The sequence below is a fragment of the Camellia sinensis genome, chromosome 1, assembly GCF_055761805.1.
Source record: "Camellia sinensis isolate YWXY chromosome 1, ASM5576180v1, whole genome shotgun sequence".
Lineage (NCBI taxonomy): Eukaryota > Viridiplantae > Streptophyta > Magnoliopsida > Ericales > Theaceae > Camellia > Camellia sinensis.
In genome coordinates, this window is record NC_138961.1 from 54,165,900 (window position 1) to 54,186,121 (window position 20,222).

Consider the following 20,222-nt stretch of genomic DNA (forward strand, 5'->3'; position numbering starts at 1 on the left):
CTACCAAATTAGTTATCAAGTTAATCATTTTAGTTTTGATGATTTTAACTCAAAAAATATAACTAGTAGTTTATCCTAGTCAAACATTAAAAAAGTATTATTTTTTATATTTTGAAATTGTGTTGAGTTTATAAATAATGATTCGAAATTAAAATGAATAAAATAATATTTAAAGAGTATAGAGAAATAATAGAAAGTTTATTGAATAATGTATTTAAAAAAATGTAGAACCAAAATAGAAAAAATAACTTCTAAGTTAACATATAACAAAATTTTAACTAGATTCATATTGATACTCTAAGATCTTCAACAAATCAAATACATGATTTCTATTTATTTTTATCCTAGGAATAGTTCTAACCTAAATAAGAGTAGTTTTAAAAGTAATATACTTGTAATTTGATTATTTATTCAATCATTTTATTTCATCATTTTCTTCTCTCTTTCTCTTTTTTTAGTTTATGTTTGTATTGTCATTATTTTTACTTTAATGAAGTTCTTGAAACTTTCAACACATAAAATCTCAACACAATTACGTGATCATTGCATTGTTTGATGAAATTTGTGTTAAGATTTGTCAATTTAAGCCTAACGAAGATTTTACTAACAAGTTGTAATATTACCAATCTATTCATTTGTCGTTAAAAAGGGTGACACAATTTGTTATCTGAAGCATCTGTGATTTTCTCATCTCATTAGTACCCTTACATTTTTACAAAAATCTCACTTTATTCTCTCTATTTTTAATTTTTGTTAACCTTATTATTAGTAAGATGGACGAAACAGTGAAATTGCAACTTTATTTAAAGCGTAAGAAATTGACTGTTTCAACTGAAAGTGAAAGGACTAAAATGAAATTTGATGAAAGTGTGGAGGTACTAAGGCCTCGTTTGGGAACAAGATTTTTTAGTAACTTTTTAGTTTTTTGGCTGAAGTATGATGTAAAAAAAACTAGTATATTTGGGATGACTTTTTGGTTTTTAGGAAAATATGTGCAAAAAATTGAGAAAAAATAAAATATTTGACTTTTTGTATAGGTAGTTGATTTTTTGATTTTTTTAGCAGCTTTTTGACTTTTAAGCTAAAATGTGATGTTACCAAACGAAACCTAAGTGTATTACCCTTTAATTTCTCTGTGAGAATTTCATAAGAAATCGTACATTTTGTTAAAAATTTATTGAATGTATACAAATACTTTCATCACATGAACACATTTCAAATCTGTCTTTTATATTCATATGTAAAGGGTTCGAAATGAACAGTGATTATGAGAATAATTAGATAGGTAAAACTATGTTAATGAGTCAACAAACCTAGGAAAGTTGGAGGATGAGCAGTTAAGTGAGGATGGAGCAAATGGCTCAAAAAGAAAAAAATGGTAATGCACAAATAGGCAGCATATCCCCGAAGTCGAAAGAAGTTCTTTATTTGGCCTTGGGAAATAGGTCATATTTATAGGTTTTTTCTTGATACTAAAGAATACCAAGTGGGCAAATAAGGTAAGGATACGTGTCCCTAAGGATCATATAGAATATTATGTCTTAGACCACCAGGTTGAAGTTGCTACGTGTCCCTCTACATATATTATGTACTATCTGTTTGGCACAGGTGCCTTAGCATGTGCATTGTACTATTTGTTTGGCACATACCTCAGCAACTTCCTTTTTGAACCTCATCAAGTGCATTTGTGACTGTAATATTTGCTGCTGCACTTGCCTTCTCAGTTTAATTTGGCCAAGACATTCATTCTCAAGAATTCATAGCTTGCTATCAGCAATGTTCATGTTTACCTCAATGACTTCTCCATCATTAGCCACATAACCATAAACTTCCCTACTTTCTAAGGTGAAGGCCACAGCTAAGGGTGTGCCTTGTACCAAGCCCAAAAAGGCTTTCTTAGTCCTGCCTGTGCAACCAGGCAGGTCTATGCCCTGGGCAAATGGGAAGGGAGTCTCTTGCGTTTGAGTTACCCTACTCTCATCTTTGCAGGGTCGCCATAGTATACTAGTACCTCCAGGCCTACTATCAACTCTAGCAAGTAAGCTACGGGCCTTGCTATCAGCGCCGAGCTAATAATGACTTTGGGGCCTATTACCAGCCCTAGGCTAAAAATGCTTTGAGGTTTGCTATTAGCGCTAAATATTCTACTTGTGGAAGGGAAGCCTCTTTCAACGGCTGCTATCTCCCCTGGTAGAGTTTTCCCTTTACAAGTTAGTTGCGGTTATTGTGGTAGCTATTTCTCGCGACAAGTTCAAGTGGCGGTGCCAACATTACTAGAGACGGCGACGCCGACAATAGTACGTGTGACACTCGAATTTTCTTTTGTTAAATTTAAAATTCGCAATAAATAGAACTCAAGAAAAAAATAATAATAAATAAATAAATCAATCAATCAATAAATAAAAATATAAATAAATAAATACATAATTTAGGAAATTGGGAATTTATCGATTAAATTGTTAAGGAAACAAATTGTGACACGTTAAATGTTTTAGTAAGTGGCAAGTGATGTTTTATAATTTGATAGTGAAGCTTTTAGACGTGAACCTAATTTATAATTATACGTAATTTTAAGGATTATTATGCATCACCAAATAAATGATAACTCATAAGAATTTTATAAAGCCAAACTAATTTTGATGACTCATGAAATAAGGCGTCCGGATCCTCTAGGGTGAAAACCCTACAGTCATCTCCTAGAGTGAAAAATCTAACGGCTGACATTGAACCTCACCAAAACGACGTCGTTTTGGTGAGGTTCTTTAAAAAAAAAAAATCAATCCATGGTCTCCTCTCCTCTCCTCTTCTCTCTCTACCTTTTCTTTTCCATTTTCTTGATCAAGAAAACCATTCAAAATCAACAAATCTCACAAATCCATCTCTAAAAATCAATCTCTGAAAATCAATCCATGTATCAAGACCTCGGCTAGTGGCGGCGGCGGCGTCGGGAAGTTCCGGTACGGCGGTGGCGGGTACAAGCCGCCCATACCACCGCCACCGCCAGATGGCTGCAGTGGAGGGTAGGAGTAGGTGGTGGTCTGAGAGGGAGGCGGCGGAGGGTAGTAGAAGGTGCCGGAGCTGGGAGGGGACGGCGGCGGGGGACAAATGGAGGAGGGAGATGAGTGCGGCGGCGGCGGAGGAGATGGAGACCGCGGGGGAGGAGGGGATGGCGGCGGCGGAGGGGGGAGGAGTGGAGTGTTGCATGGGTTGTCGCAGGCGGAACACATTGTGCATTCGATTTGGTACTTTGAACCAACCCATGAATTTGCGAATGCTTGTGAGAGATTTGTTGATGTTGAGATGATGAGAAGAGAGAGAAATTAGAGTCTGAATCCATGAATTGTTTCCATTTTTGTGATGTGAAATGTATGAGTTTGTGTGGATTGCAGAGAATTGGAGAGAGTTTTTGGAAGATGATGAGGAGAGAGAAGAGTGAGGGAAGAGAAAGGGAGAGAGTAGAGAGATGGGCGAGAGCCATCATCTGTTTTTTTTTTTTTGAAAAATCCTCAGCCGTCCGATCCCACTTTAGAGGATCACTCTAGAGAATTCACTCTAGAGGATCCGCTCGCATGAAATAAGACAGGTGGCTTCACCCCTCAAATACCAACAAACTGATAACGTGGCAGTGGCAGGAAAATAGAAAGCAACGTGGCTGCCATTGCCCTTGGTGAAAGCATGGAGATGAAAAAAAAAAAAAAACTAAGGGGTGAGACAAGTGTCAATTAGGTGTTAAATTTAGAGAGATGAAGGAACGGGTGGTAATGGGAGAAATTGTCCACGTGGGTGATAATTTGCTTGGGCCTTACACATTTGCATGTATAAATAGTGAGGATAAGGGATGAGCAGATACAAACAAAGTAGAATCAAAGTAGAATTAGACGAGTGTAAGGAGAGCATAGCAGTGAGGCTTTGGAGCACGGGAAATAGGGATAAATTTATATTGAAAGTGAGTTTTATTATATCTTGAGTTATTATAATATGTTTTTTACATGTCTTAAGTTATCAAAATATATTTTACGAATGTTTTGAGTTATCATAATTTATTTTATATAATTTATATTTTATGGTGAGGTTAATGTTTCAATTACGTGATTTATTTTCTGAACTCTGTTTGCTTAAATTAAAACCTATGATATGTTTGTTTAAATTTTAGAGATTATTTGACAATGATCTTGCAAACAATTATTTTCTGTAAGTACCACTACAGGAGTCTCATGCCTTGGGGGACTTAAATAATCATAGGCCCCTGTTTAACCACTTTGTGGTCCCCTGTTTGTCATGAATCCATTGACCCCTGTTCTGATTGTCCTCTAGTGACCCCTGTTCCATTCTGTTCTGTACCGTGGTTATAGTTATTTATTTCAATTTCTGCCACTTAATTAATTTGTGTATTCAACTCAAATTATGCTAACGTTTTAGCTTAAATAACTATCCATGGCTATTTTGTGCCCCTACACTCACAATATAATATTTCTCACTCTGCTATGTGCTTATAGCTGTTACCCCTTTCAGGTGACGAGATTTAGCGGGATCAAGATGGAAAATGAATCGCCGTGTTGTTTTTTTTTAAAATTATTTTTTATTTCTATCTTTTTATTATCAGACTTTTGTAATATAATGAAGCTCAAATGATTATGTTTATTTCCTTTTAAATAAACAGTTGGTACCCAATTATTTTATTTTAATTTATTTAATTTATCTGCTTGTGCTGCGACTACAGAATTATCCAAATTATTTTATTTTTATCTTACTACAACGCCGAGCCTATGGGTACCGGGTTTGGGCCGTGACAGTACGAATAGCGGCATTGAGACAAAGTGTCTCAATAACTTGATCGCTGCAAGTGTTGTAACGCTCCAAAAATTTATAATCATACAAGTACCCTAACCAACGTTCATTGTAAGAAAAGATGTAATTCATCAACATTTACATCATTGATCATTGAGGTTTGTACAAAATTGTTCCACATGCGAATTATACATTAAATGATATCAAATACATGAATCTATAGCATGTAGTACATTAGATCAAAAAATAAATAAATAAATGCCATCAAGGCTTACAAATTCCAAGACTTAAGCCTGATTACACAAAAATGGTCTCTCAGACCCATACAACTATAGCCCTTGGCTAGCAAAAATACATCACAACAAAAGAGGAGCCATATGCCTTCAACAAATATGTCGATGCCCTAATTCGGCAGAATTACCACATTATTTCCTATACCAAAATCCTATAGGGGTGAGCATAAAGTCCAGTAGAAATTTCTTAACAAAGTATATACATTTTGTACAAGTTTCGCAATATGATATGCACATGCCATACTATGATTTTAAAGGAAAAATCACATTTTTTTACATCTTTTGAAAAATCATCATGCTCAATGATAACTTGAAATCTCAACAACTCGAAATTTACAATTTAATTCAAAGAGACAGTAAATACGACTCAGGTAATCCTTAGGTTGGTGTCTGCAAGTAGGTATAACTAGCACTACCAAAACCCCACTTTACAGGTTGCTAACCGGAAAAGAAGTGGCATCTCTTCCGTGCGTGTTTTCGGTCTTTCACCCCGAGCACTTAGGCCAACTTAATCAATTTTATCTACACCTCCTATTCGGACTTACAAACGTATTTACCCCAAAACCATTCCATGAAAACTTGTTTCACAACATTTATTTCTCAATGCAAAAGTTTCGAAGTTTAAATTCAAAGCTTAACATAATCAAATGAATCAATATAAAAATGTGTCAATTAATAATACAATGAAACATTCCTTCTATTTTCCATCATTCCACACAAATATTACCATTGTGATCAAAATTCCCAATCCTCTTCTCAATGCAATTTCACAAGATGAATATATATATATATATATATATACTTTTATTCCAATTCAACCAAAGGATAGCACATTTCCCACATTTTGAGTATTCTCAACTATTTAGTCAATCCAAGACTATATCAATATTTTGAACATCAATTTCCAAAATCACAATTCTAATATTTCATAAAACTCAACATTTATATAAACATAAAGAAGAATTTTCAAAAAAAAATTCATTCATTTTGGCACCCAAAGAAAATATAGCCATTTCATCCATGAATTCTCAACGTCTTTTAAAAACCCCCAAATTTTCTAGGTTTTCTCACCACAACGTTACATCTCCAAAACATTTGAAAGAACCACACAAAAAACATCTTTCTTTTATCAATAAAATTTTAAAATAAACTCTCATGTGATTATTTAAAAAGGAAAAGAGATAACCCACTTTCAAATCACTCATCTTCTTGAGCCAATAACAAAATTTCAAGCTATCAAAGGGGATTTCAAAAATTATCTAGATCTTGCAAAAAATATATATATATAACTCAAAAAAAATTCCTACCTCAATCTTGTTGAAAGAAAAGAGATGAAAGTCCTAAATTTAGTGGTGTTGAAATCCAATCTCCACCGCACAAGATGAAACCCTTGGTTAGCTCTCCAAGATTTGTGAAGGATGTTGGGTCAAAACTCCAAAGGATTTAAGGAAATCAAGGTTTTGATCTTGTTTGGTATAGGAAATGTGGAGAGAATGATGAGAAAATGATTTTTAGAGAGAGAGAGAAAGGCATACAAAGTGATATACACACAGCCCAAGAAGAGAGAAAAGCTGGATTTTTCAGACTCAGCTGAGCGTGCCTCCCGCACGTGCGGCACTAACCCCGCACGCACGATGATCCTAAACCGCATCTCCGCCTGCACCTGCATATAATGCAGTGTGCACCCTTGGGTCTCCCCTGCTTCCCGCACGTGCGACCTCACCTCACCTCCCGCACGTGCGCCCCCTTTTCCGCAAGTGCGCCCAAGGTCCCCGCACGTACGGCTCTACCCTCAACCCAGGAAAATTTTCAACTAAAATGAAAAACTCTTGGATTCAACCTCAAGCCTCCCGAAACAAGCGAAACTCGGAATTGAAATAAGTAGGGACGAAAATTTGAGAAAGAGATTTTCAAAAGCAATGAACCCAACAGTTGATAAGACTTCAAGTTAGACCCCGATACTCTAACACAATGAATCCCGACATGCACAAGGAAGGTAAGACGGGTTACGCACCCAGTCGTCACAAGTGTTGTCCCCGCAACTTAACGGAAATATTTTTTTTCATGGAGCTTGTTCGGACCTTTGACGGGTTGGACCTATTCCAGGCCACTATTGACCTACTTCCCTTGGGTTTTAGCCTATACTCTTTTAATCATTCTTACTCACCTAGTAGAGGCAACCTCAACACTTAAATCCATACTTAATTTCTCTCTTAATTTCTATCCCTTTACATTTTGTTAAAAATTTATTGAATGTAGATACTTTTATCACATGAACACATTTCAAATCTATCTTTTATATTCATATAATTCTCAATTTTTTTGCTAATCTTTAAATGCTATAAACAATTCTTGCATTTTTGTGTTCTAAATTAGTCAAGTTTGTTACAGAATGTGAACTCGTGTTTTAAAGTGTTTTTTTGGGAGACATTCAATGTGTTTGGTTTCAGTTTTCTGAATTTAGTTTTTTTAAAAATTGTGTTTTTTGTTTTTCTTGTTTTTTTGTTTTTAGTGAATATTTTTTAAATTTTAAGATTTTTTTTAAAAACTTTTTTAGATACACCTTACTTAGATATATCTAAATAGTAAAATATTTGTAAAAAAATATTTTAAAAAATTAATAAATACAAAAAAATAAAAAAAATGTACTGAATTTTTATTTTTATTTTTGTTGTATTTTTTGGTATTTAGTGTATTTTTTAAAAAAATTTCATAAATATTATACTTTTTAAGTGCATTTATGTTAAGCGTGTCTAATTTTTTTTTAATAAAAAATGCCCAAAATATTAAAAAAATTCATTGAAAACATTAAAATACGAAAATTAATAAAGTAGAATTTTCTAAAAACTATTTTCTGAAAATCAGAACCAAACAAACTAATTACTTTTTAAATAAATTTTCTCGTAAAAGTTTGTTTAGGACTAATACCATATTCACCATTGAATTTAATGAATGATTTTAACAATTGAATAAGTCTCTAATTTCGAATTTGTTACTACGTTGCCAATTAAACAAACCTTTCAATTTAGGTGATCAGCTTGTCTTCAGTTGGATTTTCTGATTGAAGTGCCTCGTTGGGCCTTGTGGCTTCATCACGGAACTCATATCGATAATTTGAATAGTTCAATGTGTAGGGCTCGTTGAGTATTTCATCCCTGTAAAAAATCACATTGATCGGATATCAATAGCCACTTGATCAAATCATATTTGTGTTAATAATTTATTTTTAAAATCATAATTACCATTGACACAAATTTGATCTAATCAAATAGTTATCGATATCTAATCAATGTGATTTCTTATAAGAATGAAGTACTCGATGAGTCATAAATATTGAACGATTTAAATTATTGATGTAGACTCTGTGATGGGTCTACAGAGCCCAATAATACACTCCAATTCAATTTCAGATGGGAGGTAGTAGCCACTAACTTCAAAATAGTGGAGAGGATGTTAGTAAAAGGAAATTGTTTTTTTTAAGAAAAATTTATTAGAAAATTCTCTTTTTTTAAGTATTTGTACCCCAATTAGTCTATAAGATATTATTATATTCAAATGAGTCTTATTATTTTGGATATTTGATCCACTAAATTCTAATTATTAGATTTTACCCTTATAAATATTTTTTTAAATCATAACAACTTGATAATGTAAACATTCACATTAAATAAATTTGATAATGTGAAAATTCACGTTAACATTGTGAATGTTTATATCGACAATGTAAATGTTTATATCATGGAATATACATATTATCAATGTGAACATTAATGCGCTTCACTCTATTATTATTCGGGATATTTTGATAACTATGTCATAGGATTTATTGTAATATAAGAAAATAATTTGAATTACGTGAAACATAAGTGAAGAATTTATGAATAAATGCCCATTTCTTTTAGTTGTCAAAATAGTCTCACTTTCTTTATTTCTTTTCTTTTCTTTTTTCTTTAAATATATATAAACATCACTTTAAAATAAATATAAAAATATATATATATATATATATATATCTTACTCAAACTGATCTGGTAATGACATTTTTATATTATAAACCAAAATTATAGGTTTTTGTTATAAAATGGGATGGCCATAAAGAGTTACATCTTTTCTTTATAAAAATTTGTTAATTTTTGGATAGATTTTAATTAAAAGATGGAAGAGAAAGTAATCTTTGTGATGACCGAGAAATCATCAGAGTAAAAAGAAAAGTTTTTGTATCAGTTTTAAATTTTGACCTAACATTTTCCAATGTTGTATCTTTTGGAGCACCAGAAGGGAACAACATAGAAAAAAGGAAAAATTTATAGACCAAAATCGTGATTTTTCCTCTTTGAAAAACCATCTAAAATATGAATCATAGAAGCAAACAGTTCTACAAATTGTTATATATATATATATATATATTTACCACAAAATGGCATTTTACTCCTCATTTTCTTATCCATGTGATGACAAAACCATAAGATTTCAACTAAAACAGCATGCTTTCTCTACAGCATAACATCAATCCGGTTAACTTGCAAAATGACCTTTCGTAGTTACAAATTGTAGCCTACACAACATACACCATGCCAACCTCAAGGAGAGACACCGGAGGCACCTTAAGCGCTACATCTGGGCCCCGACAATTCCTCCTCAGGAAATTATACCCAAAATTGATGGCCAATCGCTTCATGATCGACGATCCTTGTTTCGCCTTGACATGTGAATGCCCCAGAATGAATGCGGTCCCAGATTGTTGGGCTTCTAACAAGTCTTGCAGCTCTTCTTGCAATTGTGTATTCAGTTCAGATCGTGCATATTCAGAATTGTTGTCGATTGCAAACCTCACTCTTCTTTCCACAACACCAAGGGGCTCCATTTCAATGACATCTGTCATGCTAGCCACGGTTGGGAAGCCAACAGATAGACTTTCTGGCTGCACGCTTTCCTCTATCTCAAAAGCTGGCATGCCAGAGAGTGACACTGTTCCAATCACTGCCAATCTGCACTCACTTGATGATCCACTGGATTGCGACCCATTTTCTCCATTCTCTGGACTAAGACTTTCATGCCTCCGACACCAATCGTAGCGGATAAAATCAGCCAACCTGGCAACAAGTTCGGTTTCAAAAGAATCGACATCCTGGTGAACGTCACGGTACCCATAACGGACAATGCACCTGTAGGACCGATGCGATGCAGGTCCCACACGGCCCACAAGATACCGCTCAGCTGGAGGCACATGAGGAACAGGAACTGATTTTATACATACAAAGACGAGGACACGGTGGAAGGCAGGTAGGTTGGTGACGAAGCGCGAGAAGTTTGCAGGGATGCCAGAGGTGAGATCAGTGAACACTATGCCAACCCCGGGGACTCGAACAATGCCCAAGCTTGGACCCAAGGCTAGTAACCATTCCAATGAGACTTTGTTGTGAAGGTCATACTCATATTTCTTGATGGTCGTGTAATGCCAAACAAACATGACAGTCACGAGGAAGAGTGCTAGGAGGATGGGGAGCCAAGCACCCTCAAGGAACTTAATGACCGAAGCTGAGAAATACAGTAATTCAATAGAGCCAAAAAAGAGTAGGAAGCAAAGAGCTACTATAGGGGGTTTGTGCCAACAAAGGATAATGACTAAGGAAGTGAGGCATGTGGTCACGATCATCACCGCCATAACTGCTAGCCCTGCAACAGACAATATTAAGATTGTAATACTAGCATCAATATGAAGTTCATGTAAGAAAATGATCCAACTGTGGACAAATTTAAAGCATAATTTACCTGATGCATTGCCCATATGCTTTGTATCTCTGAATCCAATGGTAACAGCAATGCAGAGGATCATGAGCGTCCAGTTGATCTCAGGGATGTAGATTTGGCCGTGTATCTTATCAGAGGTGTGAACAACCTTGACTCTCGGAAAACAACCAAGTGATTGGCTCTGGTTGATGATGGAGAACGTTCCACTTATGATCGCCTGGCTTCCCACTACGGAAGCAAGGATTGCTACTACAAGCACTGGCCACCTCAAACTTTCTGTCAGTGAAAAGAATAGGCTACCATTATGGTTACTTCAATGGGAGGCAACAACGTACTGATCTATGCAACCATTGATTGTACATATAAATGTCTTTGAGCCATTCGACATATGTGGAGAGCCCAAAGCACATCACAATTTGAAGGCAATCTTAAACTAGTATAACAGTGACATCTTTATACCTGGGACTGAGACATAAAAATTGATCTGGTTAATGGAATGGTGATGCTTTGACAAGTAGGCAGCTTGACCCATATACGCCAAAATAAGTGCTGGATAAACCAGAAAGGTGAAAGCAATCTGCAATTGGACAAAGAGTAAAAAATAAATTTTGTAAGCAAGAGATATGTTTCAACTTTCAATGGATAGAAAAGATTGTGTGAGCACAAAACATCCAATCCCAAGAAATTAAAGATTCTGGACAAATGTACCTGAATTGCAGTATATGAGAAGTGGCCAAGATCGGCAAACATTGCCTCTGAACCTTCAATTACAATCATAAAAAGTGCTATCATTTATTTATTGTTGAGATATTTTGTTTTTAGTATTGAATGTATGAAACATAAAACATCTGAAAATGTTCATGTTTTGTGCCTGGAGAACATGTCACATAGATTTTATATTCTTGGGATCTGAAATTTACATTAGATGAGTATTTTGAGTGTCAATCCAAATTAGTTCCTTATGAAGACCAGTCCGATGACAGAGCACAACACCTATGAAATTTACATTGGTGTGTTTTTGCTTCATCTAAGTGGCAACAGTGCTCAGAAAGAACGAATACACTTCAAGGACTAGAAAGAAAGCATAGAATTTCCTTGTACAATTGTTTTTAAATCTTACCTGTTATGCACAATAAAATTCCACCCAGTGACATCCATCCACCTTTTCTTGTCTTCTTCAAGAACTTGAACATGTAATATGGGGAGAGAGCTTTATAAACATGTGGGTTCCAGTGAAATATATTGTACAAGCCAAGGGCACTAATGCATATCAGCCAAGTCAACACCACTGGTGCAAAAACGATGCCAACCCGATGTGTGCCATAGTGTTGTAATGCAAATAGACAGACTAATATGATGCAAGTAATCGGAATCACCGCATCTGCAAATGGAGGCATAGATATAGATGTAAGGGGCATAAAGGGTAAAGTGAAACCTGGGACAAACAGAAAATCTCTGCATTTATTTACAAGTGTCCCTAACAAGAAAAAAATATGAAATTTAAAAGCTTCCAAGCCTAATGTTCTCTAAACACACATACAAAATCTTGCATGCTCATGTAAAATCTAATCTAAAAATTTTTAAATATAATTGCTAAAGGAAAAACATTACTTGGGTGATCTTACGTTGAACTCATATTCCTCAAGTAATATATTTTCCTTTAATTCCTAATAAGGAATGCTAAAGACTCACAATTTAAATCCCTAAATGCACCCACAATGACATGGCAAGGGAGTTGGGCCTTACATGGTTGAATTTGTGACAAATCAAAAGGACATGTAACCTCCTGCCATGTCATTGTCTGTAAAATTAGGGAAGGCTTTTTAGGGGTTTCAATCGTTTTTCAGTCAAGATTATGCAGTAAACAAAGGGGGAAATTTCTTGATAAAAGAAGGAAATTAAAATTTTTCCATGGGAGTTCTCTCCAAGGGAAACAAATATTGTTTATTAATAGTAATTCTATTTGTGGTTATAGTTCATAAATTTGTGCAACTATCTTTGGTCAAATCCACAGGAATTATTCAAGTTAAGTAGTAAGTCCCTGTTGGAGTTGCTCAAAATAAGTAATTCCGAGATGGTCAAATTGCAATAATCAACTCAATTTATCTTTAATGTTATGTTTGACCCCCAGCTGCATAATTATATACCTTTTGCTACTCTGTGTGTAAAGATGCATGTATCAGGAAACAGTATTCCCATAGCCCCCCAAAATCAAAAGTGAGGCGTGGCCATTGCAGACCACAACTTGGACAATTTCAATGGTCCCTGCAGTGTGGGCCAATTAGTTTTTGTTTTGTTTTGTTTTTCTTTTTTCTCTTTTCATTTTCGTAGGTCAATTAGTTTTTGTTCACTAAGTGGGTCGGGATAACCAAGTGAATCCTATTATCCAAAATCACATCCAAACGTTGAAAGCACGCAGCATCTTGACTCCTCTATAGTACCATATACTTTTGTCAAATTTTGGAGACACCAGTTTACTCAAAAACAATGGACCTACAGTTCAACTAAAGCAAAATCTGAGTATTTTCAGAAAAAAAAAAAAAAATTAGCATTCCCCACCCCTGACTGAACAGCAGGAGGCTGCCAAAATAAAACACAGAAACAACAATTACGAATTTAAAAAAAATGTTTCGTAAATCTTTGATGCTTCTACAGATTTCTATAATGAAATTAATCATAAGAGAAAAATGCACAAGTAGCATAATCTCGCCTTTGAAAGCCAACTTGAAAAAAATTAGGCAGTTAACAAGATTGTCATCTTAACTACCTGAAATCTTCTTCTCTACAGACAAGAACACAGGATTAAATATTAACTAATAATTTCATTGCATGCTTGAAACTTACATTCTCGATGTTCCTTAGACATGGATAACTCGAGGCCAGAAACAGCAGTGAAAACTGCAAAACAAACAGGTAGTCCGAAAATTAGGAAGAAATGATAACAAACAAGTTAGAAATTGTCTACCAGGAAAGAGAAGTACCTGACATGGCTGGAGTGAGCAGTCCATCTCCAATGACCATACATGTGCCAAGAAGAACCAGGATTAGCAAAGCAGTGTGCAAAGATTTGTGTTTCTCAAGAAACAATTTCACTATCGAGCTGCTCTTCTTGTCAGGATGGTGCTCCAGTTTATACGTGGAGAGTGCTTCATCTGCAACTTGTCGGTTAGGCAAAAGACCTACTTTAGCATGCCTGCAGATTAGGGAATAGAGGGCAAAAGTACCACCTGAAAAATTATGCACAAGAGAATTCAGTTTAAAGACAAAATTATTTTATTTGGGTAATTCTCAGATTATTCCACTGCTCACCCTCCCCATTGTCATCAGCTCGAAGAACCACAAAGACATATTTGAACAATGGAACTAGAGTTAGAGTCCAGAAAACAAACGAAAGAACACCAAAAATCTCTTCGTTTGTCTCCGAGTGATGAATGTCTTCGGCAAATGTGTTCTTGTAAACATAAAGAGGGGAAATGCTCAGGTCCCCATAGACTACACCAAGACTTTGATAAGCTAAGAGCAGAATTTTCTTCCAAGAATCCTTCTGAAACACAATTCAGCAATCAATTTCTCAGACCTGATCAGTTAAGAAAGCATAGTAGAAATCCAAAGATGTAAATGTAACACCATTCACGCATATTATACAACTTATTGTCAAACCATATAGAAAGAAACTTCTCAAGGTTTAGGGATCATAATTATTTGAAAACACAAATCACTGTACATGAAACAAAAGTTGTGGAAAAACCTTTGATGTACCCCAACACTTTCCGCAATCAACATCCATACTCCTTAGTTGTCAATCTTCAAACTGAATTTTTGTTGGTGGAGACAGATAGATGCAGATCCTCACTAAAACAACAAAAAAATTGAAGGTGTATAGAATCAAAATTTATACACAGAAATTTAAGGCACATTTCGAAGGAGCAGCCAAAGAGACAGACTCATATCTCTACTTTATCCTGTCTAGAGGAGATAAAAGCAACACACTCTCAAATTCAATAAAGAAACCACATGACATACATACCTTCATCATTCTCAGCAACCTTTTAGCAGGCTGACATTTGTGAGAAAATTCAAGAAAGCAATACATATCAAAAATGAAAAGTGAATGCCACAGACCCAGAATTATTCAGATGCAGCAGATCCCTTATAATTCAAGGGTACTAATTTTATTTTTTCTCTAAACCTTCTATTTTTGATTCTTGTTCTTTAGCTCTTTGATGAGAAAGGAAAGGAATAGACAGCTCACTGTTGTCCCCAAATTAAGCGAAAGAGACCAAGACGAAATGTGCAACTCTTGAGCACAATTAACCCAACAAACATAAAAATCATGGGCCAAAAAACTACAGAGAATATTTATATATAACAGTTCACTATAAGCAAAGTGAAATTTTCACAGGAAAAACAAAGGGGAAAAAAAATGAGGGAGAGAATGTTTAAAAAGTGAAAGTAAAGATTGTGATTGAGAATGAGCACCACAATCACATGACCCAATGACAGTTGAGTTATCAAATCAATCCCAACAAGATGAGCCCTCGGAAATAAAGGCTATTTCCCTATACATATTGTTATCTAGACTAATAAAATATATACAACAATGCTAGGTAGCTCAAAATTTTGTGGCTCAAATCACTCAAAACGACGTCGTTTTGATTGTAAATGAGTGTAAAACGACGTCGTTTTGACAGATTTGAGCCATTTGAGCCACAAAAATTTGAGTTACCAAACATTTTCCAAATACATATTGTTACATACATTAACACTATGTTTGGGAATCTAGGAGAGAAAAGAAAATAAATGATTACTTTAAGTAATAAAAGAAAAGAAAAGAAATGATTGTGATTTCTCTCATTTTTGTTCGGATAAGGAAGAAATAAAAGAAAAAAAATGATTGTGATTTCTCTTATCCTTGTTTGGTTAGGTTTCATTAAGGGAAAAGAAAAAAAATTATTTTATATTATATTACCAAAATAACCTTTCTATATTTTCAATCATTTTATTTCTTTTATTTTTATGGGGACAAAATTGATATTATGAAAATAGTGATTTCTTTTCTCTCCCAATCTCTCCACTTTTGGGAATATCGAAAATGAAGCTTATAAGAGAAATGAATTTCTCTCCATTTCTTCCCATTTCTCTCTACTTATTTTATCCAAACAAATAAGAGATACATATCACTCAATTTCTTTTCTTTTCTCTCCAAATCACTCAACCCAAACATAAAAATGAAAAAAAGATGACTGGGTTCCCCAAAATCCCACCAACCAGAGAAAAATATAAGTTAAAAAGATTGAAAACCAATGGAATAAGCATAGTGCTATTTGTGCTCCCTGTAAATTATATAGAGATGGGTCAAGTGTAAATCAATCTGTAGACTTTTCTACTTCCTTTATAGTTCACAAATCTGGAAAATAAACCCAACCCAAAATCCCTAAAGAAAATGAACAAAAAAATAATAATAATAAAAGTAAAGAGAAGTATCATAAGGACTTACTTGAGAAGTATTTAGATCTACAATGAAGAGCCACATGATTAGAACATGCTGGCTCCTCTATTAACCTAAAAAAAATGGAACACAACCCACCAACCATACCCACTCCTTCCCTAACTTCCATTAAAGTGTTCTTGTTTTGCTGATTTGGGTAATTGGGTCCCCATTTGCGTCCTTTTTTCAGTTGCTTGATTGGTACCACTCTCTGTTTGATTTTCGAGAGAATGACTTGGATTTGAGAAAAATCAGAGGCACAAAACCAAGTTTCTTACAGTCATATTAATTGAAGATGAAGATCCCCCATTTCCCTTAATAATCGAGTTGGTACCAGTTAAGCACTGATTTAAGAACAAACAAAAAAAATCCAGAAAAACACTTGAAACGAGAATTTCTTTTAGTACTAGTAGTGGGTTGGGACTTGAATTGTCTGGCAATGTAGAGGAGGGCTTATCCGCCATTAATGCAACTAATTTTGTCAGTTACAAAAAAAGAATCGATTTATATACTGTGAATACACATGCATATATATACAACTCACTTGTATTCTGGGCCGCCATTGGAGAGACTCTGAAGCTCAAAGTAAAAAGAGTGAGGGAGAGAATAGGGACTGAGTGTGATAAGTGTAAGCTGGAGAAATATTATTAGTTATTTATTAATATCTATACACTATTCGTTCTGTCACGTGATATTTTTTTTATTTTAAAATAAAAAAATATTATTCAAAGACGGAAGAAATATTTGAACTCAAGATATTAAATTTTATTAAGAATACTCTTATTATTTAGATACAAATTTTTTTAGAATATTAAAAAAAAATAATTTATTAACTTATTAATTTATTTACATAATATTATTTCTTTATTTTTTTACATATTTTAAAAATAAAAAAAAAACTAAAAAATAGATCTTACTTTAAAAAATGGGTCTAAGGCATTATTTAACATAAACTATAAGTGCACTTAAACTATAAATGCACTTATTTAAATAAATATATTTATCTAAGTTATATTATTTTATACATATTTTATTTATAAAAAATTTAAAAATAAATTTATCTAAATCATTTTAAATAATCTCTAAAGGGTGGTTTAGAATGTTCTAAATAAATATATTTTTTAATTTTTATAAAATGATGTATAAAAAAATAAAAAAAAGATATTAATTAATGTAATTTAAAAAAAATAAAAAGATAGACGACAAATAAAGCCTTAATAATAAACTTTTTACCTGTTTCAAAAAAGTAAAAATGTTTTATTTTGTTCTTTCCAAAACGGACCCACATTTGAATGATAAGAGTTAAACTAAGAGTTAAACAGACCATGACGAATCTCTGACCAAAGGTGACAAAGGTGCCCAACAGTTCATATCACTTTTTTTTTTTTAGCTATTTTAATATGTTATTTTAATTTTTAATTATTTTAATAAATTAAATTTTTTATATTTAGAATGATGTTAAATTATTTTTTAATTAAATGTGATATTTGTGAAAAAAATAAAATAATTATAAATTTAATATAATATTTTATTTTATTAATTATTTTAATTTATTATGAATTTTAATCTTAAAAAAAACAGAAGCTAAACACCGCAACGCAACAATGGCCACTCGTAGTGTAGCGGCAATGAATGTTTTGCAACCGTTACGGCGGATACGTGTGTGCATGGGGATTGGGCCACTCCAAATGCGTGTGGCGTTGCTGCTGTGCATTTCAAGGTTTGTGATGGGTTTATTTTAATGATTTGAATTGTTTATTTTATTAAATTTATAAAATATTTTGTATATATTAAAAACTATATTGATCAAATATTAATAATTATTTAATCAGATTGCATATTTTTTATACTATTTTGCAAGAAAAACATATTATTTATTTTTTTATGATAAATGTAATTCGATTATATAGTTACTGATATCCGATTAATATAATTTTGACATACTTAAATTATTCGACAAGTTTTATAAATGAACCGTTTAGATCATAAAAATAAACTCATAATAAATCTAAATTTGAGACGGCACACCAGCAACGCCTCTTCCACTCCAAATCTAATAGGAGGCAATGTTTAGTCCGTGGGGTATATTTTCTATCATGTTTTGATAATTTAAATAATTAATTTTATATATTTTTTATGTATATCTTTCACCTGTGATAAATTGTTCAGGTTATAATTATTAGATGAATTTTTTTTTTAGAAATGATATGCATCGAAGCAATGTTTTCAAAATCGGACCGGTGAGCGAACCGGAAAAAAAAAAACCGGGTGGATGAGTCACCGGTTCAACCGTCGGGTCAAAGCGTGATGTCATAATTAATATTATATAATTAAAAAATATAACTATAAATTATAAATAAATAAAATATATATAAATAATTAAATAAAAATAAAAATTGTTGCATAGTATTTATTAATAATATTTAATAAAGTCATAATTGATAAAAAAAAAAGTCACTTATTTTAAAGAAATTAAATTTTTTAAACATTCCCTCTAAATAAATTGATTGAAAGTTAGATTTAATTTTGGAGGGAAATGAAATTTTCAACTCTCTCTCTAATCAATATGTTTCAAATAATTTAATTGAATCATACATAGAATTTTGTAGGTTCTCTTTGAATTTTTCTTTTATATAAATAGGAATAGACTTTCATAATCTTCTCAAGCTTTCAATGAGACTCTTCCTCATGAGAGGAGACTCTTGCAATAAGAATTTTTAGTCAAAATTTTGAAATATATATATATATATAAGGAAGAAAGAAAGAAAAGAAAAAAAAGGTTAAAAAAATGGGGCCAACCCTCCCGACCCGGTCTGGGTCACCAGTTTTGCTGGTTCAACCACCGGGTCACTGGTTTTCACCAGTTTTGCTCCCACTCCGGGTTTAGGGGGTTGACCGGACCGGAACAAGGCCCGATCCAACCAATCTGACCGACCGGTCCGGTCCAGATTTAAAAACATTGCATCAAAGGTCTTATAATAAACGATTTAAGCCATTAAAATGAGACTTAGGATGGTCCCAAAACCATAACAGCACTCTTCAATTTAGATTGTAGATTGGGGAGAATCTGTTCTCATAGTTGGAATTGCTTTTTTCAAAGTTTTTTTTCAGTATTTAAAAAAAAAAAAAAAAAAAAACTTAAAACTTTTAACTTTCTATTTAATTAGACACACTGGAAAATTTTGAGTTTTTAAAAAAATATTACAAAGAACAAAAAAATAGTTAAAAATAGTTAACATTATTTTAATATTTTTTGCCTTTAATTTTTATAAAATTTTTAATTTTTTTTAATTTTTTAAATTCATCTCCACAAGACATAATTTTCAAAATGTATTACTAAAGATTAAAAAAAATGTAATCAAGTTTGCTTCGATTACAAACTAAAATACAATATTTTACCAACCTATACACACATGTGAGTAGTTGGTAGAATACTCTGTTTGGTTTTTAAGTTTTATATTTTTTGTATTTTGCTTTTTTAATGAATTTTTTCATATTTAGTCAAAAAAAAAAAAAACTTTTAAATGCACCTTAAAAGTAAATTTTTTGGGGAAAAATCTAAAAAAGAAAATTCAATATATACAAAATGTACTTTTTTTCAATTTAGTGAAATTTGTAAATATTTTTCCATAAGTATTTTACTATTTAAATACATTTAGGTTAGGTATATCTAACATATTAAAAAAAAATTATTTAAAATATTTAAAAAATTAATTAAAGGTACAAAAATGCAAAAAAAAAATGTAAAAACTCAAAAAATGTATGTGAAAATAAAAAAATAAACAGAGTATTGACAGTTTAATTTCTACCTCTATCTTTTTTTAGTAACAAAATTTATTGAGAAAAGACACTTGTAACTCTTACCAAAATTTTTTAACCTACACTTATTTATTTGGGGAAAT

At 32.9% G+C, this 20,222-nt stretch overlaps 1 protein-coding gene across 2 annotated transcripts; it reads right to left on the reverse strand.

Moving 5' to 3' along the window:
- Positions 1-9,454: 9,454 nt before the first annotated feature.
- Positions 9,455-16,943, reverse strand: LOC114257931 (potassium transporter 2). 2 transcript variants are annotated; one of them, XM_028197749.2, is made up of 10 exons: positions 16,865-16,943; positions 14,581-14,684; positions 14,142-14,376; positions 13,814-14,059; positions 13,677-13,730; positions 11,953-12,213; positions 11,541-11,593; positions 11,292-11,409; positions 10,854-11,108; positions 9,455-10,757 (listed from the first exon to the last, which is right to left on the reverse strand). In XM_028197749.2, the coding sequence occupies exons 2-10, from the start codon at positions 14,617-14,619 to the stop codon at positions 9,637-9,639; spliced, it is 2,382 nt and encodes a 793-aa protein (XP_028053550.2). In that variant the 5' UTR covers positions 14,620-14,684; positions 16,865-16,943; the 3' UTR covers positions 9,455-9,636. The 2 variants fall into 2 exon arrangements, with proteins under 2 accessions (XP_028053550.2, XP_028053549.2); XM_028197748.2 differs by lacking the exon at positions 16,865-16,943 and adding an exon at positions 14,860-15,370.
- Positions 16,944-20,222: the final 3,279 nt, after the last annotated feature.

What these genes read in the sequence shown, in the direction of transcription:
- LOC114257931 (XM_028197749.2), bottom strand. Translation starts at nt 14,619, where the DNA reads ATGGATGTTGATTGCGGAAAGTGTTGGGGTACATCAAAG. An exon ending in GCTCACTCCAGCCATGTCAG is followed by an intron (nt 13,731 to 13,813) that starts GTACTTCTCTTT and finishes TTTGTTTTGCAG; the next exon opens with TTTTCACTGCTGTTTCTGGC. An exon ending in TCTCATATACTGCAATTCAG is followed by an intron (nt 11,410 to 11,540) that starts GTACATTTGTCC and finishes GTCCAATTGCAG; the next exon opens with ATTGCTTTCACCTTTCTGGT.